The following is a 22,120-nucleotide window of genomic DNA, read 5'->3' as shown; positions in this document are numbered from 1 at the left end:
TCTTGTCATATTTACATACAGTAGCTACATGTTTGCAGCAGCTATAAAGGAATTTTCCAAGTGACAATCTTTTTGTTTCTTCTCTCTGGCTTCAGCTTTGTTCTCCTGAAGACACAAATGAAACAGTCAGAGCTATAACTAAATCCATACTACACCTGTTTTAATGATATGTTTTCTTCTTTAAGTTTAACTACGTAGTGAATCTTCTGTTTAGGATTCTGATGCTCCAGCAGTTTGGCATAGTCAGTACTGACTTGTAAAAACTGAAATTCGCATACATAGATTAACACGAATATTTCACTAGAGGCTTGAGGTGCTTGACACGTATATAGTCTATGTACAGTATGACAGGAAATTTTGATAAGAAAAAAAAATTACTAATTTTACAAATAAATATTGATGAAAATCAAGAAATCTAAACACATGCTTTTAGGGGTGCATATGGACGTTCAATGAATTAAAATTTGACGAGGTAAACTGATCAATATTGTTATTTAATCAATACTGATGAAGTGTGGATTCATCAAATGTTCCTTTCATCAAAATTCCTGTCGTAGGGTGCAGACATCAAGTATATATAATACAAGTAGGTACACACTGTTCATGGTTTGCTTAAGATAGAGGGCCATGCATTTTAATCCTAACATACTAATTTCTCCTTGCAATAATAACCTATAGAGGGAAAAACTATTTGTGACCAGCTGAGCAAAACCCCAGCACTTTCAAATGTTTTTGGAGTGGACTGCCAAAGTTTCAGCTGATAATCTTGGAAGTTATAGTGCTAGACAGTTGAAACGGCAAGAAATTCGATTTATACAGCATTTGCAGACACTGGTTCAATATGAGCTAGTAAATCCATCAAGGTATATATATATATATATATATATATACACTGAATGTTTCTATGTACACAAAGAAAGAAGGCCATTTCAACAAAGAAATGACTATGGCAAAATTTATGTTTCTAATGCATCATAGATCATAGAAAATATTAATGTCCTGATATGAAACAAAAAAAGAAAGGTTGAATCCGATGGTGTATAGATTTATTGTATTCGAGCCTTGTTTCACTATGCACCAAAGCAATTAAAATGTGCATACAAAATTTATATGGCACAGTGACATGTATTTTTATATAGTTTATTACATTTCAGTGGCAAAAACAGAACTTTACGGATTTTTGTGCAGCCGGTAGCTAAATAGATGAAACACATTAGTATATTGCTTACATGGATGTATATTCATTAGGTATAAATGTTGTTTTCATCATAAAGTGTTGTTGCTAAGTAAAACCACTTAGTGGTTTCATTATGCAAGGCTGATATTATACAAAATAGTTCTTGGAAGAGCAGTTTCCTGGTATACACTTCAACACCCCTCCATAAACTAACAGGTATATTACACATATATGAGTTCAATTAAACACTCAGTATACTATTTAATAGTATATCAGGTGTGTTACATAAGTATTATAGGTTTGCTTTCATTCTACACACGCACGCACGCACACACACACACACACACACACACACACACACACACACACCACACACACATCATGCATGCATGACTCAAGCACTCAAATCTTGTGTAGGCAAATCCTCCTGGGACAAGACTAGTAAGGTCTCACGGAGAGAGGTCACAGAACCTGAAGTTCCCCAACAACCCCAACACAATGTGCATTAAAAATGCTATGCTGGTAACCTGTCTATGTCTTTCTGCATGTCAGCAATCACTTTGGATGAATCTTCTTTTTGTCTGTTGAAGTGTGCCTCTTGGGATGACAATCTCTTCTGAGTATCAACCAGTCTTCTGTATAGAGAGTTAAGATAAAGCTATCGCACACACACACGCGCACACTATACACACCTACTAAGCTCTTGTCTGACTGCCATTGCCTTTTCGTTTGCTTCAAAACAGCCCTACAAATTTTAAACTCATTGATTTTCAATCAGATCATTTTAAAACTCACTTCTTGATTTTTTTAAGACTTGTTCTGTTGATATTCTTAGTTCCAATTTTCCAATTTAATTTTATTGCTTTTCTCAGTAGCTACGTAGCACAACATCAATTCATTAACAGATACAACAATTACCATTTCCTCACCTAACTGTTCTCTGAGGTTGCTAATCATAACTTTAGTAGCCTCCAACTCCTTTTGCAGTCTAAATTAATAAACTACCATATATTATATTATCCATTGGTATCTAATGAATTTCTTTTGCGTAACAAAGAGAAATTGCAAATTAATAACAATATTGTGGTAAGACCAGCAAGACCATATGTACAGGTATAGAGAGTCATTTACTGGTTCCTGCTCTTTACAATATAATTTTTTTTTTTACATTTAACACTATCTAGTCTGGTCTAATCAGGTCACTGTATGAAAGTGTCACCTGTCTAACCTGTGTGTTGTGTAAACCTGATCTTCCTGCATGGCTTATGTAAGAGCTATCAATTTGAATTAGGCTAAACATTGTTGCAACCACAGTAGTAATGTGTAGAGTTTAAAATAACCAATATAGTGGATGACATTATACCTGGCAATTTTCCCAGAGCTGTATCAAATTTTGTTAAATTGGTGAGCTTTATGTAAGAGCTCCTTTTGCCTTTTACTGCCCATTGAAATGCCCTGACCCGATTTTGGAAATCAGTCTTAATGTCACATTGAAATACATAGAAATCCACTTACATGTGTCACCACTAAAGCACTTAATTATGCACCTAGTAAAATCAAGAGTTCATGAGAGTGTCTAACTTGAATGTATTCACCAAACACCCTGCGTAAAGTAACAGCTCAGCCTTATTTCAGAACAAAGGCTTTGCCTTCATCAACACTAATCAGCACCAATCAACAGTTTTCTATCCCGATGAAGGTGTTAATTTGATGAAGGGTGAACTTTGGTGAACTTTATGCAGGGTGTTTGTACACGCCATACTGAGAGTTAGACACTCTCCCCCATACAAATATTATGAACTCTTGGTAAAATATTTCACAGAATTTCTGTGACTACTGATCTAATTACTGTAAAGCTGAGTAGAAGTTTCTTACGTCTTATTTTAATCATAAATATTCCAGTTGTGAAACGTGACATTAAAACTGATTTTCCAAAATCCGGTCACATATGCTGGATACTGCCACCCCTATAGCTATTTGTGTATAATTTGAAATTACATGCATAATTAATATAAACCAGCTGATATACGTGGCTATAATGTACTCATTCAGTTACAGACCTGTTCACCATTGAACTATTCAGTAGACGCTCAGCTGAATTAGGGAACTGCTATAATTAAGCTTACCATACCTGACCCATAAACTGTCACTTTGGTCTTTATAATATAAAAGTTAAGTGAGAATAAAGGAAATGTTACATGCTGTGGGAGTAGCTAGTGTCTTCACATTCATGATTACTGCATAGATCAGTGCCACAAGACAAAGAGTAAAAGTTACTGGCTGTATGACATGCATGTAAGTTCATTTAAAGCTGATGGTTATAGTTCATTCAGCAGCATTGCATGCTGCAATGTAAATTGTAGGAAACATGTTCACAAACTCTAATAATTTATGGTGATATATTTAATCCAGTAACCTAACAACAATGAACAAAAAAATCTAAAGAATGATTGGCTAACTATAGTTTATCCCAGCTAGCGAATGTTGTATTAGAGTATTTGTAGATATTTTTAAATCCTGATAGTATACATAGCTATGCTGAGTTAGTTGATATGCTGCAGTGTTTGTTATACATGTATTCTACACAAGCACTGGGCAGGCATTACTCCAATTCCTTTAATATGTATATGTACGGCAGTCACACTCAACTTTCCTATCTCTTATCTCCCCAGTCTCTCTTGATCAGACCAATATTTTACCTACTCTATTTTCTTTGTGATGTCATTGTTTGGTGAGTTAGGTGATATCCCAAAGAAAGAGAGGAGGCACTGGAGATAGTGGCATGACCAAGCAAGGTGGCCCATATGGTCAGGTCACTTTAGTACATTTGTACTCTTACCAATTATTTAAACAATAGACACAGTATTTTTTTGGCTGATCATGACTGTACAACTGAATGTTATAATGTCCCTAGCAGTCATAACAGATACCTTGCTAATTGGGTGATGAAAGGTGATTAGAAAGTAGCATATAGTACACTTGTAGTTGACTGCAATGACATTACTTTTATATGAGCCAAATAAAAATAATAACAGTACAAAGCAGGGGCAGAGAATTAGGGGGAGCCCTTCCATTTTTACAAATGGAATGCCCAGTTGCCAAAGTAAAGCAACTATTTTAGTCATTAGCCAACTTAATTTACTGGGATTTGTGCTAGGCTATGCAAGCATGGAACAGGGAGCGCATGAGATCGATATACTCTAATAGAGCAGTCACCTAACTACTCTAATAGAACATTCAGCGGAATCATTATTAAGTTTTCCCTATTATAATTAATTCAATACATCTTCACTACAACACTTATATTCTATATGTATATAATCAACAACATGAGTCTATCTGAAATGCCTTCATTTACTGATGTATCTAATTATACAGTGTCTCAATGATAGTCATTGCATAGGAGTATCCTATTCAAGTACACATGTTCCACTGAAAATTCTCAGATTCAATCTCAAAGCATCCAAATCTCAAAATTTTCCTGTGGGGGACATGCCCCCAAACCCCCTCAGTATTGACATGCTTTGCATGCTAGAGTGCAAAACACACTAAGGTATAGTTAATGATTTTATAACACTTTGTAACTTACAGCTAACCCACATGACTTGCCCCCCACCCACTTTTGAGTACTGTTCTCCAACCCTGATACAAAGCAAGTAGCAAAAGTAGCTGAATGTTGACTTCTCAGTGACGTGCTTAGGTAAAATAGTAAAATTGTCTACATCATAGATAGTACAATGAGAAATAAATAAAACCACCATCATTGTTAAATAAGTAAATAAGTAATCGTGCTCCTTAGTGAACATGTTGTAGCTACATGTATGAACTGGGTTGGCTAGGATAATTCTCTAGCTAGTCATGATCAGAACATCAAGTATGATAACCAAGTTATCTGTATAGTAATTGCATTATGTAATACAGTAATAGAACGTTACATGCAGGCCACATGTTGTTATGCCATTACCATTGCTGCATTGAGATGATTGCGGCCTGTTTTTGTAGTTAAAAAGAGTAGTTTTAGTGTATGGCTTGATCGCCATTGATTTGGTAGTATTGATTACACTTTATCTGTATATTACCTTATACTAACATGACATCCTCAACAACAGTGACATCAATGTGCTGTTAGAGACAATTAACACTAAAAAAAAAAGAAAAAGTTAAAAATAGGGTATCACATATACAATAAATACTCCATATATTATATAAGAATGTTAACACAATAATCATAAATGCTCTATATAATAAATAGAAGGTCTATATAATTCGAGATATAAATAAATATTAGCATCCCGGCATCTACATGATATGCTTAAAGTACTCTAATGGAACAGTCACCTCAGAATAGCTACATGCGAAAAAGTGTTGATGCATATACTCAGGTGTAGCTCGAGATGTAACGCCATTTGCATTCATCACTTAACTTCGCTGATTTCTACATCCTAATTGAAGCCCACCATTCCAATAAAAGCCATTCAGGCGTTTAAGCACGTTATGGACTCGGAAGACGAAGGTTTAGAGGAAGATGGATTTGTGTTGCATCAAGATGATATCTTACAAGTGATAGAGTTAGGAGACGAGCAGCCTTTAAATGGTGAGAAACTAAATAGTAAGTATAGACATTTTTTATCCACATTCGCCCCCGGTTAAGATGTATGATTGCTGGGAGTTATTTCTCGTATTTGGTCTTTTCACTTTACAATAATGAGGGTTAGTCATAGGTTTTATCGTAGACATCTATGGTTTTGTGGTAGCAAGGGTTGTCACACCAACAGTCCCCAATGGGGATTCGCTATTAGACACTTTTCAAAACCACGCCTAGTTTTTAAAACTATGGTAACCTACCAGCCGCCATTTTGATTGATAGGCCAGTACAAACAATGAACAATCCAACAACAATCCCGCAAAATTTGGCATTGACAACAGCTTGTAGAAGTCACTGAATTAGTGTTTCTGGTTAGAGGCAGCTGGTTATCAGGGTGCAAAACACAACACTAATACCTTGTTTGCTAGTACTGTTAGAATCTGTGTTCTCAGCTGCTGCTACATCCACTAATTACCAATGCACAGTGTTGGGAGTAACGTGCTAGTTACGTAATATTATTACTTTTGTGGTAACAAAGTAATATAACGAAATACGCTATAAAAACAGGTAATATAACGCAAGCTACTTTACTTACAAATGTAACGCGTTACCTAAATAATATAGTTACTGTAACGAATCTAATATTATTACTACAAGTAACGAAGTTACTAATCTCGTTAGTTACCTCTGAGTAATGCCTAGCCACAGCGAAGTAACGAGGCCTACTGAATGAAGCTTATTCACCAGCTTCTTACTTATAACCAAAATTTGCATATTGTCCAACAGCGCAATCATGTCACGTGATAAGGTGGTAGTTTCACACGTGACAGCTTAAGGCTGTGGACACAAAGTAATATAATATGTAATATTATTACAGTTACTTTATTTTATGGATAATATGTAACTGTAACTAAATAGTTCAGTTGCAAGTAATGTGTAATATGTAACTATAGTATGTTCGTGTTGAGCTGAATCCTCAAAAACATTTAATAACTCATGGATGCAATTACACACGATCTTGAAATTTGGCTCATTTGCAGTACTGCTTGATCCGCTAAAAATATTTCAAAATCTTGTTGTTCAAATGTTTGACATAATATTTACGGCCAATCAAAATTTTCACAATACATTTCCTATGGAGAAGCCATATAAGCACAATGTCCATTAGAGCCCTTGCCGAACTTGTAATGGAGCCAAACCGTACTTGTCTGTTGTTGACACTTTTGTTGTTACCAATAATCATCTGGTTGGCAGAAATGTTATCTCTGTTGAGAAAAAATCCACTTTTAATTTTTAGCTGTTTTTCAGGGTTCAGCTCAACGTGAACATACTTTACAAAGTGACTTGCCCAACACTGCCAATGCAGCAGTCACTTAAGAACATGGCAGGTGAAGGAGTACGAAAAGCACCGCCTTGTATGATGTGTGGATATCTGAGCCACGCACATTCCAGAAAACCACAGAGGTGTAATGTAGAATTGAGTGGTACCATTACCCATTTACCTGTGAATGCAGGACTCTGAAATTTCCAAGACATGGTCACCATGGACCTCCTGAGCATGTCCAATGACTAAAGGAGTTCTACACACACAACACAACACTGCCTGAAATATTTGAACCATTCATATTCAAATAGAATTATCCCAACGTTTTCATTGTACAGTCTATAATCTATGGTAGTACTAGTGGTGATTCATGGTTGCTAGGGTTGTTACCGGCTGTAATGCTCATAACACTGAATACTAGACAGTATCTGTGAACTGTATTGTATATTACACTCAACAAGTTGCTATCTAGTAATAAAGTTATGAAAAGTTTAATTTACTTTGCCATGGGCCGGCTTTGAATTCTTCAGAAAGAGCAGTTGGGTTTCAATTTCCAAGCTCAGTTTATCCAACACTTCATTTCTTGAAAATACATTCCTCCTTCCCGAAAGGAACTAAATAATGGTGACTGCTAAGCAGCACGAAGTAATACGCCAAATAATGCTACAAATGTACCAATGAAATGGTGACTGTTCAGTTACCATGGTTTTTAAAACGAGTGGAAAGAGTCTGTTGTCAGAGATCTGATGTCATGACATCATTATTATGGTTACATACTGTAGATAGTAGAGGGTGCATTATATACTAATTCTACCTAAGAAACAATTTTCAAAGTTTTTTTTGGGGTTCAGTAGTCCAAAAGGGTTTTGATATTTTGGACTTCATCTTGTCAATTTTCATAACGCATCAGAACCCTATCTACTGTTCCACTACTGCTAGCTACTGCAAGTAGAAATATACTCTAACATTCAGCTTCCAACCATTTAATGATGCCACACAATATAGAAACTTTCAATATCATGATACAGTGGAATAAATACACGATACTAGTACTACACGATACCCACTTTTATTTATTGATAGCACATTTATGGTTTTAAACAGCTACAGTGCTGGACACAATATCTTTGTTCATAATTGAAAATGCACAGTAGGAACATTCACTTCTTATTGTTTTATTTGTATATTACCGGTCCAGCTTGTTTCAGTGCTTTATATTACAGTACTATGAGTTAATCACAGCACATTATATTATGCAAGAATCAACTAACATAACACATGTGTACTGCTATAACTAAACTGTAGTAAGTTGGAAGTTGGATTCATGTAACTAAACATAGTGTTGGTCACAGCAAAGAAATCCGTTTAGCTCGGTGTTAAGAAACACAAGCAGCTTTGCCAGTTGTACAGCAGCTACCACTCGAATGCAACATTTCTACGTGCAAGCGATTAAGACTTGCCAATTCAGGAGTGTGGCAGCCGTTTCCATCGCGAGTTGTCATCCCTTACTGTGAGTGATAAAGACTCACGATTGAAACGGCTGCCACACCCCTTAATTGGTGGGTTGTTTAATCAGTTGCACTAGCATGTATACAGTACGTGGTAGCTACATTCTATCATAGAAAATTTCAGCTTAAGCCGCACCATTCGCCAAAGTTTTTTTAGCCAATTTTGCAATAGTGGGTTTTCGCCAAACTTTTTTACTGCCAAAGTTTCTTTTATCCTTCTTTACCATGGCCATCAGTCAAGGTTCTCCACTGATAGTGTTAATAGACTACAGTAGGGCTTCCATCTACAGGTGAACATTGCATCAAACTTTCGAACACACATGGCATTGCACCAAACTACACATGGCTCAGTAGTTTTCGAAGTTGGCAGTTGATACCCATTATTGTTCTAAAGGAGACAGATGCCCTTTAGCAACAGCAAGGTCAACAGCTGGAGGCACACATGGACACTTGAATCTACTGTAGAACACGATCCTGATACACATTGTATTGAAGAGCGCAGTAAGAAGAACCCCAAACTACAGCGAAACCAGCCCTTAATCACAGAATATGGGGAGCTCCACTTCTCACTGAGCAAATGGGCAAGATGTGTATAAGTGATGGTATCTGCCTTCCCCATACCTACAGATGTGATACAAGTGGATGGAGGTAACACCAGGGGTTAATAGAAGTGGAGAGGTAACACAATAGCACACTCATTGTATGTTTATCAATATACCAAAGGTTTTTTCTTAAGCGAACTAGAAACGTTTCTGTGAAAGAATTAGAGCTGTAGCTGTAGCCAGTTTTCTGCTACGCTTGACTGAAGGCGTCAGGCAGGCAGGGAGTAGAAAATTCCATCGAATAATTAAAAAAAAAAAAAATCTGTAGCAACTTGACAGAAACATTTCGGGTCACTCTGAAGACACTTTTGGGCTTAATTTCACCCAACCAATACTGTCATGTTGTTGTGAGGAAAAATGGAGGCAGGTTTTTGGGTTATATGTGACTGAATTTTGGAAAACTGTCAATACACGCACAACAGTACTTTTGTATTAAAAACTGTGGGTAAAAAATGCATTCTCCAGAAAAAAAATATGCAATTTTTTATCATCTCACTCGTGGGTGAATTAACCTCCAATGGATAAATCCTGGGCATCATTGTGTTCGCCTGTTCATAGGTGTACAAAAATCTTTGTTTCATCTCCATACACGAAAGGATTTCAAGTTACAGACGTTTGTTTACATTGTAGTTACGAAAGAATTTACCGACGATCGATTTTCAGTGAATGTGCCTTCCTTCTCGAACACAGAAGTATTCCTGTGGCAAAAACTATACCTTGGTGGGTGCACAAATTCATGGCGAACACAATGCACCAAGATTCAATTCCGTATGCCATTGTATCAGTAAGTTATGATGTTTATGTAAGCGCCTGTACATTCTTTTCTTGATAGTTTATGTACATATCAATTTATTTGCTCATCCAGCTGTCTAGTGCTGTATTTCCAATGCTGCTTAACTTATGAAGCTGAAACTTAGCTAGTCCATTCCTCTGTCCCTGTATAAAACAAAGAGCAAATAAAATGCATTTTGAAAATTGTGCAGATATCGACGGTTTTCTAAAATTCGGTCACCTATTATATCACGGGCTACGCCCACACCTTCACTGTCCCTACTATACAGTACTATTGTACTGTATGATAAAAATACATGTGCAGAAATAGACAAATTTCATAATAACCGTGTATGTTCGAAACGGGGCAACCGCAAAATATTGTCGCTTGGTGATAATGAAATTTTGTCTCGTAGTTTTGCAATGCCAACTCATAGACGGAACAAGAACCCGGAACTATCGTATCACACTTTCCCTAAGACCGCAGAACTAAAGAAGAAGTGGATAATGGCTATACAACGGGATGAAGGACCAACATTTAAAGTCACGAATAACACAGTAGTGTGCTGTGCTCACTTCGTGCCATCAGACTATGCAGTGGGGCAGCGTCAAAGTAGACTAGCTGAGGGACTAGCTTCTTCATTTAACACTACGAAGAGACTTAAACGGCTGAAGAATGGTGCTGTTCCCTCATTGTTTTCGTTTCGTGTTGTACAGGCCAAGATACCTCGTTGTACCTTAATCCGATATACAGGCCCACTGCCTGTATATGGACCTCCAACTTACACCCAACATTTAGAAGAAGCGTTGAAGAAGGCTGACAGTGAATTAGATAAGGCTAAGAATGAAGTAGTTAAGGCTAAGAATGAAGTAGTTAAGGAGACAGCCAAAGTTTTGGAGCTGCAGCAAGAGCAACAACTGTCATATCACCACTTAGTAGAACAGGAGAATCTGCACAAACAGACAAACAGGAAGGGAAATTCAGATCTAGAGTACTATACTGGGTTTAATGCAGACCAGTTTATTACATGCTTCAACTTCTTGAACCCTTATCACATGATAACAGCAGAACAAGCTCAGGTAGATAACCATGTTCGAAGCAGGGGTTTCCCCAAGCATTTGCTTTGTTTAGAGGATCAGTTTTTGCTTGTTCTCATGAGATTAAGGTTAAACCTCTTTGAACGTGACCTGTCCACACGTTTTAACATTAGCGAAGCAACTGTCTCCCGGGTTTTTACAAGATGGATTAACTTTATGTACTTGAGGCTAGGACTGTTACCATTGTGGCCATCAAGTGTCTCTGTAGAAAAAAGCATGCCAGTGGTTTCTAAGGAAGCATACCCTACGACGTTTTGTATTATTGATGCTACTGAGCTGATGTGTGAGGTTCCTGCATCTCTTTGTTTACAGTCTCAATGTTATTCATCTTACAAATCCCACACAACACTCAAGGGACAATAATTTTTGTAAGTCAGTTGTACACAGGATCGATTAGTGACAGGGAACTTACCAAGCAGAGTGGATTTCTTGAGTTACTTAGAAATGTGCCCAGAGGAAAGTCCATTATGGCAGACAAAGGGTTTGATATACAGGACCTACTAGTTTCACATGGTTTATTGTTAAATATTCCTCCTTTTAAAGGATCAACTCCATTAGGAATCACTGACGTACATAAAACACAAACTATTGCACGGATTCGTATACATGTGGAAAGAGTTATAGGCCAGGTCAAGTGTCGTTACAACATATTACAAGGTATTATACCATTAGTAACTGCTGGATCTCTCAACCAAATTTGGACAGTATGCTGTATGTTGACGAACTTTCGTGGATCTATTATTGATGAAGAACCCACATAAACTTATTATACATTAACTGATATACTCACAACACAAGTTTACATGTGTTTCTGTATATATACTATAATACAAACATTTCAAGGCATATATGTTATAATGTCATTATAATAGAAAGAATGCAAGGTAGGTAACATATACTGTTCCCAGAAAGTACTGCTGTATGTGATCCTCTGTATGTGCATCTGTGCTGGAAGAAATCCAAGCCATACCATCAGGTCACACCATTCTATTCCAGTAATGGCAAGCTGACCTTGAATCTGGTACATGTATTCATGATCTTGCTTCAACTGTGGCCTTCCCTCTACTAGTTTACAACAAAAGTGAGGATTACTGCATGCTTGTGTGACTGTCTGTCCAAAGACTGAATATGGACACTTTATTTCTAGTAGTCCCCAGCTTCCATTAACATTGACTAGATGGTCAGGGCTGGCACCCAAGAACCTGTACTTGGTATGCAATACTAGACCGCAAGTTCTCATTGAAATAGGAATTCCATTGTTCACATGCATTGCAAGATATGAACTAGCTGCCACACCTTCATAGTACCTACCATGTTGTATTGCAGGCAAGTGACTCAAGTCAGGGGGATTTAGTAAAGAACCCACAAATGAATCTGATATAGATTTTTCTCGGCTACAAATACGCTTAAAGTTAGAAGAAGTAAGCAGTGGCGTAGCCAAGGGTGGGCATGGGCGGGCATTTGCCCAACCATCACACTTTCTTGCCCAACCATCACAAACTTTTGCCCAACCATCACAAGTAGCTTAAGATTCACGCGAGGATTCACAGCAGCACACAAAACAACCTTACTTTAATACTGTAAAGCGTAAACGTGTACCTCATGTTGATCCATTGACTTCGAAAAAGGGATCGAGATAGATGGTGTATCACGTGATCCATTGCGCGGAAAATCCCTTGGAAAGTCCCTATAATTACACTTCATGTAGACGCACGTGCCACGCTCCTTGGCGCGGTTTACATTCGAAATTTAAAATGGAGTCGAAGCGTGGTACTGTACCTCTAAGTCACAGTTAGTGATAATCGTCAGTAGGATTCAGTGCGGATGGTGCTGGCAGCAAAAGATTTCGTTTCAGTGGACTTGTCAAGCATATTTTTTTGATAAGGAAAATACCATATAACCTAACTTACTGCTGATGAAAGAAAACGGGAAAACGTACTCTTCTAGATAACAGTAATGGCCGATGGAGCTGGAAATGGAGAAAAGGTCAAGTCATTATAAAGTGTCATGTGCACAATTTGTACTGATTAACCGAGTTGTGGTTTACACCAGATACATGTAAAATGTGCATTGGCTGCTATAAGTCTGGGACGAAGCTTTCTTGGCATGCTGATATTTGTGATTATCTCTGGACTCATTATAGTTCATAAATTAGCGCCCCGGCCTTTATTTGGGGGCTATGTGGCATTTACTTGAAAAGCATTGCATATCGCTGTGGTGGTTAGTCTGTAAGCTATACTGCCAGTTGATTGTAGTAAATGTGTGATGAACTATTTACGTTGTTGGTTCTTGTAGGTTCAGCAGTTTGATGTCACGTGATGCTCAGCTACGACAATCGTCAGCAGATGCATACTCTACAAGTAATAGCATAGCTATAGCTAGTAAAGTGTTTGCATGCATGCAAGCAACATTTATTTACACTATAGCAAAGGTAGCTGTAGGCCTTGTGTGCATACGCTTTTCACATTTTTCTTTGATAAAGTCTCACATGAAAGTGAGCGTGTTTTTTTGTGTGTATAGTTAAGTTGATGTTATGCCCAACCATCAAATATTGGCTGGCTACGCCCCTGGAAGTAAGAATAATGGTATGGTATTCTTTCCACAAATCACAGTTATGCTGTCCTAGTGTTGCTTGCTCTATTTGACATGATTCATTGAGTGATATTACTGCCATTGGCAATAGTGTGCAATTTACATGGTCACAAAAGGGTAACATCTGCTTGCCAGCATCAATGACTGTTCGTGGTTGTGAATGGGATAATTGTTCAGTAACTAGTTCAGGTGGTTGAGTATCAGATGGTGTTGACATTACAGGTAAGTGGCATGACAGTACACTGCCCTGTGGTACTAGTCCAAACTGAGTCCTGGTGAATGTAACATCAGTATCTACTTCTGGCAAAATACTAAACAAACGGCTACTTGTTTCTAATGAGTTTTTGAAAGTTATAATATCGTCAGTAGTTACTTTTTGTGTCACTTCATCTCTTGCTTCATACAATGAGCATTTTATAGCCATTTTTTTACGTTCTGTTTCACCCTTTGCACGCTCAACAGTTGTCTGCATAATTGGTTTGGGATCAACATCACGCTTCCTTGGTCCCCAAGTTTGTTTTACAGATATACACGACTGTGGGCCTGGTAATTCATTACTTACTTCTGTCGTCTTGAGACAATATTTCTCAAGAACAAGTAGTAGAGCAAAAACATGCTGGCAAAATCCCCCATTTCTGCCTGCTGGACAAGAATAACAGGCTGCGTACTCCACACCTTCATTTGATATCATTACTTTCTGATTATATTTCACAGATTTTCGTTGTGATGCCCAACATTTTGATTGCACATACCACATGTCCTCCTCCTTTTGGATCTCAACTTCATGCAAATAGCCCCAGAAAAAAAAATCATAACCTCTTCTCAGAGGTTTCTGTACAACAACAACATTGTCACTACCTACAAGAGCTCATTATATCATACAATGATTCTTTACCAGGGACTTTTTTCCAGCCTTAAGCAGGTGTTTCAGGATTACATTTGTTGTAACAGTTGGGAATTCTGTCGGTGAGGTGGACCATCCAGTTGCAGGCCAAACGGGTGAAGAAGTATGACTAGCTACAACACTGCCAACAGGTGTTGCTGTCCTGGACTTTCCTTTCGCTGCTTCCACAGTATGGTGGTAGAACTTCGCCCTTAATGAGTACAAATATTGCTAGTTAGTAACGGGTTTCATAATTACTTGTGTGGAACCAAAAATAGCCAGCCCGTACAGTTTATTTTAAGAGAAGTAGTCTCTGCTTACCTTTCCAAAAGTTCGTGTTTTCTTCCGCTAATACGACCACCGCGTTCCCTTAAGTATTTTTTCAACGCTTCAACTGTCCACGAATTAATTGGCATACAAACTGTTTCAGTTGCTGGGAATTCACCTCGTAAACCACCTTCCAAACCACAATTCGTGGTAACCATGTAACCGAGCTTGCCCCGTCTGGGCGTCACGTGATTTATTATGAAATTTGTCTATTACAGTTACATCACAATATAAACATTACACTATCACCACAATTTATATCATGCATCATGATTATCATGGCATATCACTACAAGCATTGGTGTCATAATGTGATGTATAACACCCCTCAAGGGTACTAGTTTTTAGTCTAACAGCAAAAATTTAGTCTGTAAATTAAGATCTGCATAATTATGAATCTATGAAAATTCCATTGCTGACATTGTAAATCTGGTTCAGCAGTCACTTGACAATATTCCCTGTCAAATAATTTTGAACTACCCTCTACTGTATACCTTATACTAGTGCAGGCTGACCATTATGTGACTACGTACTCCTTTTCACTTAGCAACAAAATATGTCTGAGGTTTCACTGCATTATTCAGACTTGGAAGCCACATGTACTGTAGAGCTGAGCGATAGTTGCGATATATTGATTATCGTGATAGTGAGTAACAATCATGATAATGATAGTATGCAATCATACTATCTCGATATATCAAAACATTTCTCACAAACATGAATAACAGCAGCAAACATGATAGTGTTGAAGTTGAGGAAACTGTGAAAGTCCAGTTGAGCATGCACAACAAAGATTACAACTGTAATACATAACAATTTACCAATATAGCGTTAGAAAACCAGATACATGGTGGTAATTGGATTATTTGTGTGTCGTTTATGTGAAGTTTAGTGTCTTTGGTAACTAGTAGTACTATCGTGATACTATCGCTATTGTGATATAAAAGTTACTATCAAATCATGATAGTGATAGTTGCACTATCGCTCAGCTCTAATGTACTGTTTAATATGCATGAACGCTCACTGTATTTGAATTTCTAGCTTGCATTGTATTATAAACAAGTACAAGGGAAAAATAGGAAATTTAAGTTTGATTAGGGAAAAAAGTGTGAAACAAGGTGGGGGGGGGGGGTGCCTATACCTGCAGATACACTAGTGGACATGTAAATATGTCCACTATATAGTATATCTGCAGGTGTAAGTGACCTCCCTTGTTTTACTGCTGTATGGTTTCTAATCCTTGTAGTGGTGGTGGTGTGTGTGGGTGCGTGTGTGAATAGACACTCTCCTCCCAAGGGTGTCATGCTACTGCGCCAATTATGTTACCCATAATTGTTTTTAAAGTGGTTCGTTTTGAGTTGTTTTAATCTACTGCAGCTACAATAATTTTCCTCATGTGTTATAAAATATTTTAATTGTAATATATGAATGCCATTAAAGCTTACAAAGAAATGCTATCATATTTCACATCCCTATTTAGACAAGCCATGTATGATGCTATCATTATTTTTGTTCTCCTTCCTCATATATGCAATAAACTCCAATAACCTGGAGGGGTGTAAGAATGGCTACCATGTAACATATACTCCAAACACCACACAGGTACAAACCACTACGACATGAGCAAGTACAACTAGGCTGCACTGTGCCATTAATTTAGGAATCATTGTGCCCAAGGGAATAACCCAACAGGCTTCAGCATTTGATAAGCTTCAACATTCCCAGAAAACAATTGTGTGCCTACCTCAAAAAAAAAACAAAAAAAAAAACTGCACAACAAAAACCCACATCATGACCACTGCCTCTGACTCCACTTAAGGTCAATAACAGGTGGGTGGTAAGTAGTAGAATTACACATGTTTTCACACATGACTTAAGTATTTACCTTGCACAAGGCACATGCACTTGCATTACGTATTCCAGACAGAGGTGTCCTTTTTCATCTATAGCCCCCCGCTTGCTTAATCACACAGGTTGTAGCCCTATTTTTCATCCCCACATGAGACAGTAGTACAAACCTGTCATGCTCATGTATGCATGATGGGAAATGCACAAATGATCCATATCTGAAATGAGTGTTCTCATTAGATTGTTCTCATTAGATTGTTGAGTGTGGTTACGCAGTTTGCCTTTGAAAATGAAGTAAACATTAAAACAGCTAACTTTTCAGCTTTATCAAGAGCCTAAAAATTGGCACAAGATACTGATATTTTGATACATATAAAGAGATTTGACTAATGTCACCAGACAACCTTTGTTGTGATGGGAAATTGGGAATGAGACTACATGTATACTTTCTCCCTAAAAAATTTCAGTATATTGTTCCTCCTATATTTTACCATTTATTTGTAGGAGTGCAGGACGATCTTGATGATCTTGACATGGATGATGACAACAGTGATCATATGAATGATGATCAAGGCAGTGCTGATCATGACACTGCCAATTTTGATCTGCCTGCTGTATCAAACAGCACCAAAGATGACTCAGTTGGCTGCTTCAGGAGTCATACAGGTTCTGTGCTTGTATGTATAGTGATAGTTAACTCCATGTGTATTTAAGAAATATGTTTAAATTAGGCTGCAAATAATGTCAGAAATTTTTAAATCATTGATACTTGAGTTGTGTTTCATACATAGGCTGTATTGGCATTCATCCCATGTACAGTTCACTTCACAGTAGAACATCTCTCTAACGGAGACTTAGAAACCCAGGTCCATTTTTTGCTGCTTTCCCCTCAGAATTTCCCTTTCAGAGATAACAATGTACAGCCCTGTATGCAGAATCTAAGTCATGCTGTGTCCTTAATTTTGAATTTGTTAAGAGAGGTTCCATTGTAGGTTAACCAGTCAACCAGTCATAGATGGTGATACCAAACACTATACACTACATTTAGTTAGTGCTGAAAAAATCTTGTGTCTTGTCATGGTCTTTAGTAATAGCGCCACAAAAATTATTGATGCCACACCTGGATAACCATAGTGATGAAATTTGAGACAAACTGGCTGCATATCACCACGATATGATAATACTCACCCAATGCAATAGTGAAAAGGAAACTGTCCTGATAAATTCATGAAGAAGCAATGTAGAGTTAGCAAGATATGGGTACTCAAAGTTTGGACTCACGTAACAGTGATTTCCCATACATAAAACTTAGTTTCTATGTGAATAACATCACCATAGCAAATCCCTACTCTTATCATATGATATCTATGATAAATACAGCTGTATTGTCTGTGGTTAGGCCATACAGTATAGTGGATCCCTTGATCTCAAACAAGTCCCCAGGTTATTGTTCTGATTGTTAAAGTATTTATATCCATTTCTGTTCTGCTTTTGTCTCTTTATACTTCTCATTGTTTAACTTCAAACCATCTCCATTTAAAATGTGAAGATAAAACATGAAGAGTTAATATGGCCAAGACTTGTGTTTCTTGAGTCACAAGTACAAGTCAGTGCCGGGGAATGTTATGCTGCACATTTGTATTAGTACCTTAGAAGCGAACCTTCGTTTTGTAAGAATGTACTAAACAAACACAGAGCATGGCGCATGTACAAGTATTGGCTGCTACATCATGTGTCAAGCATTGCTGGTATTCAGGTTTCATTGCTGCAAGTGAAGATTCCAAACCATAAGTCGATCATATAACTAGTCTACTATCAGCACCACTTTATCCACAATCTCCCTGCATCTTGTGTAAATGCCTGGGCCTGAATAAATGCCAGGCGTCAGGTCAAAAATGATTTCTAGGAAATAATTACTCACGATAATTATGGTACATTTAGGCAACTGTACAGCTTCTGACTATTGAATACTTTGGCTGGCTTGCACTTTTGAGCTGAACACATATTGTCACCAGATGTTTGCTGTAAAACAAGTAACATGCATTGAAACAAACACCATATCAACACATCACCTTCTCCTAAGCATTACCCTTCACTAACATTAGATAAGAAAAAAATTGTCTTCACTCTTAAGTGGCTTATGTTCCTAAGCCTTAATGTATGCAAATTGGTCAGCCATACTTTTGGCTGACTATAGGGCCAAAATACTCAGTGTTGTCACCAGACAACGTTTGCAGTATTGGCGTGGGCCTTGATACCACAGGACTATATGTCTCACTTTAACAGTTGCATTTGCCATCAGCATATGAATTCAGTAAACAAGCATGACACATTTCATTGTTTTTGGAAGCCGTTCATCATAAGAGCTATAAAATAATTCACTGCCACAAACAAATTGCCTATATCCCTCCCTACACTGCTTTGTTTGAAATGTAACAGATGTTTGTTCCACATGTTTCTGTCTAGAAAAGCTGTCTATCCGCACATTATATGAATAGCTCCACATGGTGACATCATTTCCATAGAAGCTGATTCTGTAGTTTTATTAGCACCGAGGGTACATTTTGTGGGCCTGTTGCTAGGTGCAACTGAAATTTCAAAGCAGTCCGTAAGTACAAAAGGTTTTTAGTGTTGTTGTGCACAGCGTACATCAGTTATAGACCTATGGTACTATTGTTAAAGAGAAAATTACTATTTATTAGGATCAGTTTTTAGTGTACAGTTGCATCCTAACGGAGAGCTTGCTGTAAGTGGTGGAGAAGATGACAAGGCATTTGTATGGAGGACCACAGATTGCTCAGTTGTGTTTGAGTGCACTGGTATGTGCACACACATCAGTGTATTGTATGCATGTTCATGAGTTGGACTTTTAAACGTTTGGGACCTGTGGGGAAAGAGTTTACAGAAGATGATTTGATTTTTTAGTCCACCCATCAGTGCCTTAGAGACACTAAGCCTGGTGTATCTATTCGTTCTTTTCAGAACTGAAACTTCCCTCGACCAATAGCCTACAGTTATCATCAATGAATATGGTTTTATTAACCAACTTGGTTTTGTTATTACGTAGGACACAAGGATTCTGTCTCATGTACTGGGTTTAGCTATGATGGTAAGTATGTGGCAACAGCAGATATGGCTGGATTAGTGCAAGTTTGGAAGGTCACAAATGGCCAGTGTGTTTGGACGTACGAGTGTGCTGACCTTGAAGTGAGCTGGTTGGGTAATCCTTGACTGTATTTGTAATGTAATTTTCTGTAGTGGATTTTTTGGCATACTAATTCTTCCATTTTATTTGCTGGGGCTAGCGATGGGTTGGGTTGGATGTGGAAAGTTCCTTCGAATGACTGTAAATGTTTTCAAAGTCCTGGAGTTAGAAACACATGTGGCGTGTTACTACCGGATGGACAGAGAGCATGCTTCGGGTATGAAAATGGCCGTTTATCCATCTGGGACCTGAAAAGTGCTACAATATCTCTCGGCAAGTCATTACCCATATAGCCACTAGTCTATATATCCCATAAGTGGACCTTTGTGGTGCTAATGGCTCTTCTCAGTAACATATATTAGTGTGTGCCATGTGGTAACTTCCAGCTAATTGAATAGAATCATGTGGCCTCTATAGAATTTATGGCACATTCATCACCACTAACATGTGTTGCTGCTCATCCTGATAACAACCTGGTGTTAACCACTTCTGAGGATGGCACTGCCCAGTTGGTTAGCATTAATAGCAAGAAGGTAATTGTTGTGTAATATGATGTAATATTCATGATCAATGTATACACTCAGGCTTTGTGCAAGTTTGAACTTGGACCTACTTTAGTGGATAAGTGCTCTGTAGAAAGTGCTGGCTTTTGTCACAGGTTAGATAACTTTTTTTATATAGGTGTGGAGTATATATAGGTGTGGAGTACTGTATTTTCATACAAATTGTATTTTACAAATGTCTTTGATGAATGTGCATGCATCTGGTGAAATGAGTCAGTATTTCTTGTTTGGCCAGTTTGAGTAATGAATGATAATATACTATTTAGACTACTACAATATAATATACTTGCAGCTTAAATCAAATTCTTACAAATTCTTAATATGCATGCATACCGTTTCTTAGTCTATGATGCTTTATAGAATGCAAGATCTTACAGTAAAACCTGTGTAATCAGGTCACATGTCTAAACTGCAATGTATACAAAGTGACCTGCCCACATGTTCAAATACAGGTCAGGAAGTTTTGGCCCACAGGTGACTGTTTAACTGAATCAGTAACCTTGTGTTTCACAGTATGCCACTTGCTGCTACTGGTAACTTGGATGGTTCATTAGCCATATGGGATATTCCTAGCCAGTCATTGAGATGTACATGTAAGCATCCTGTGAGTCAGTAAGTGTATCATAGTGCATGTTACTTTTTTTTCTTTGTAGGATGGTGTGGTGAAGATACGATGGTGTAATTCATCTCCATTGCTGTACACTGCATGTCTCGATGGAGTAGTAAGACTATGGGATGGCAGGAATGGATCTGTAGTTACACAGTGGGAAGGACACAATGGCCAGCTGCTAGATATGGATATGACGAGGTAGGCCACTACTTCTAGATGCATATTTACACTTTCTTTTTAGTGATGATTCAACAGTTGTGACAGCATCTGAAGACTGCACAGCTAGAGTGTTTTCTCTGCATAAACCAAATAAAGATTGTTAGTTAGAATATTTATTATAAATGTACAGCATTGCGTCACAGCATCCACTTTTGCATGCTCTGCGCATGCGCACATTGCTAATTTCGGTGTGTAAGTTGTATAAAATAGAAGGATGTTGTAGTTTCTAAGCATCGTACAATGGTGTGGAAATGAAATCTTGCTGGATAATAGCTGTCTACCTAGTAGCACTAACTGAATTCGCAGTTGGAATTCAAGACCCTACGTAAGTTTAAAAGAGATATTAAACATTAGTTTTATTGTTGTAAATTTTCACGTGGTTTCTCCTTGTATAGTGACTGTCAAGCTGTACGCGAGGAGTTCGAGGTCGGTAGCACGTGCAGAGATGTCTATAGAAATTGTGATGGTGGAAATCTACCATGTAATGTGACAGCCTTGTGTTCTAATGAGTGCAGGGATCTCTACGAAAGAATGCAACGCTGCAACAGCAGTGATCCAACATTGATTGAACTACGAGACAAAGTTAACTTGATGTGTGGTGTCAGTACTGAGCACAACACGTCCTGTGTTACTCTATTCCCCATGCCCGACTTCTCGTACAGGTACAGATGTGGTGCGGAGCTAGTCATACCTGATTTCCAATGCGGCGAATTGTGCAGAGATAGGCTAGTCTTGTATTCCAGCGACTGCTGTATCGTTAATCAAGCTATTATAGTACGCCTGGGCCGGGAAAACGAGACGCTGCACA

General features: G+C 37.9%; 1 protein-coding gene and 1 long non-coding RNA gene across 4 annotated transcripts; one reads left to right on the top strand and one right to left on the bottom strand.

Annotated features, from left to right (window-relative positions):
- Positions 1–231: 231 nt before the first annotated feature.
- LOC136237969 (uncharacterized) lies at positions 232–5,634 on the bottom strand. The gene is made up of 7 exons (XR_010692682.1): positions 5,516–5,634; positions 5,257–5,318; positions 2,107–2,165; positions 1,973–2,052; positions 1,870–1,922; positions 1,705–1,812; positions 232–263 (listed from the first exon to the last, which is right to left on the bottom strand). It is a non-coding gene; the product is annotated as an uncharacterized lncRNA (long non-coding RNA).
- On the top strand, positions 5,452–21,457 carry LOC136237959 (angio-associated migratory cell protein-like). Of its 3 annotated transcripts, XM_066028245.1 has the most exons (10): positions 5,455–5,771; positions 17,220–17,381; positions 19,418–19,534; positions 19,783–19,922; positions 19,974–20,193; positions 20,338–20,453; positions 20,505–20,578; positions 20,997–21,087; positions 21,137–21,291; positions 21,335–21,457. In XM_066028245.1, exons 1-10 carry the CDS (start codon positions 5,672–5,674, stop codon positions 21,414–21,416), a joined length of 1,257 nt encoding a protein of 418 aa, XP_065884317.1. In that variant the 5' UTR covers positions 5,455–5,671; the 3' UTR covers positions 21,417–21,457. The 3 variants fall into 3 exon arrangements, with proteins under 3 accessions (XP_065884319.1, XP_065884318.1, XP_065884317.1); XM_066028247.1 differs by lacking the exon at positions 21,335–21,457 and having other exon boundaries at positions 5,452–5,771; positions 20,997–21,076; positions 21,137–21,278; XM_066028246.1 differs by lacking the exons at positions 20,505–20,578; positions 20,997–21,087 and having other exon boundaries at positions 5,454–5,771.
- The last annotated feature ends 663 nt before the right edge of the window (positions 21,458–22,120 follow it).

This window comes from Dysidea avara, chromosome 11 (assembly GCF_963678975.1).
Source record: "Dysidea avara chromosome 11, odDysAvar1.4, whole genome shotgun sequence".
NCBI classification, from domain to species: Eukaryota; Metazoa; Porifera; class Demospongiae; order Dictyoceratida; family Dysideidae; genus Dysidea; species Dysidea avara.
The sequence above is the reverse complement of the archived record's forward strand: the minus strand, read 5'-3'. Positions and strand labels throughout refer to the sequence as shown.

Excerpts from the sequence above, each read along its gene's own strand:
- LOC136237959 (XM_066028245.1), top strand. The coding sequence starts at position 5,672 with ATGGACTCGGAAGACGAAGGTTTAGAGGAAGATGGATTTGTGTTGCAT. Across the intron at positions 19,535-19,782 it reads AGTTGTGTTTGAGTGCACTG|GACACAAGGATTCTGTCTCA; the intron begins GTATGTGCACAC and ends GTTATTACGTAG. Across the intron at positions 20,194-20,337 it reads AAGTGCTACAATATCTCTCG|AATTTATGGCACATTCATCA; the intron begins GCAAGTCATTAC and ends TGGCCTCTATAG.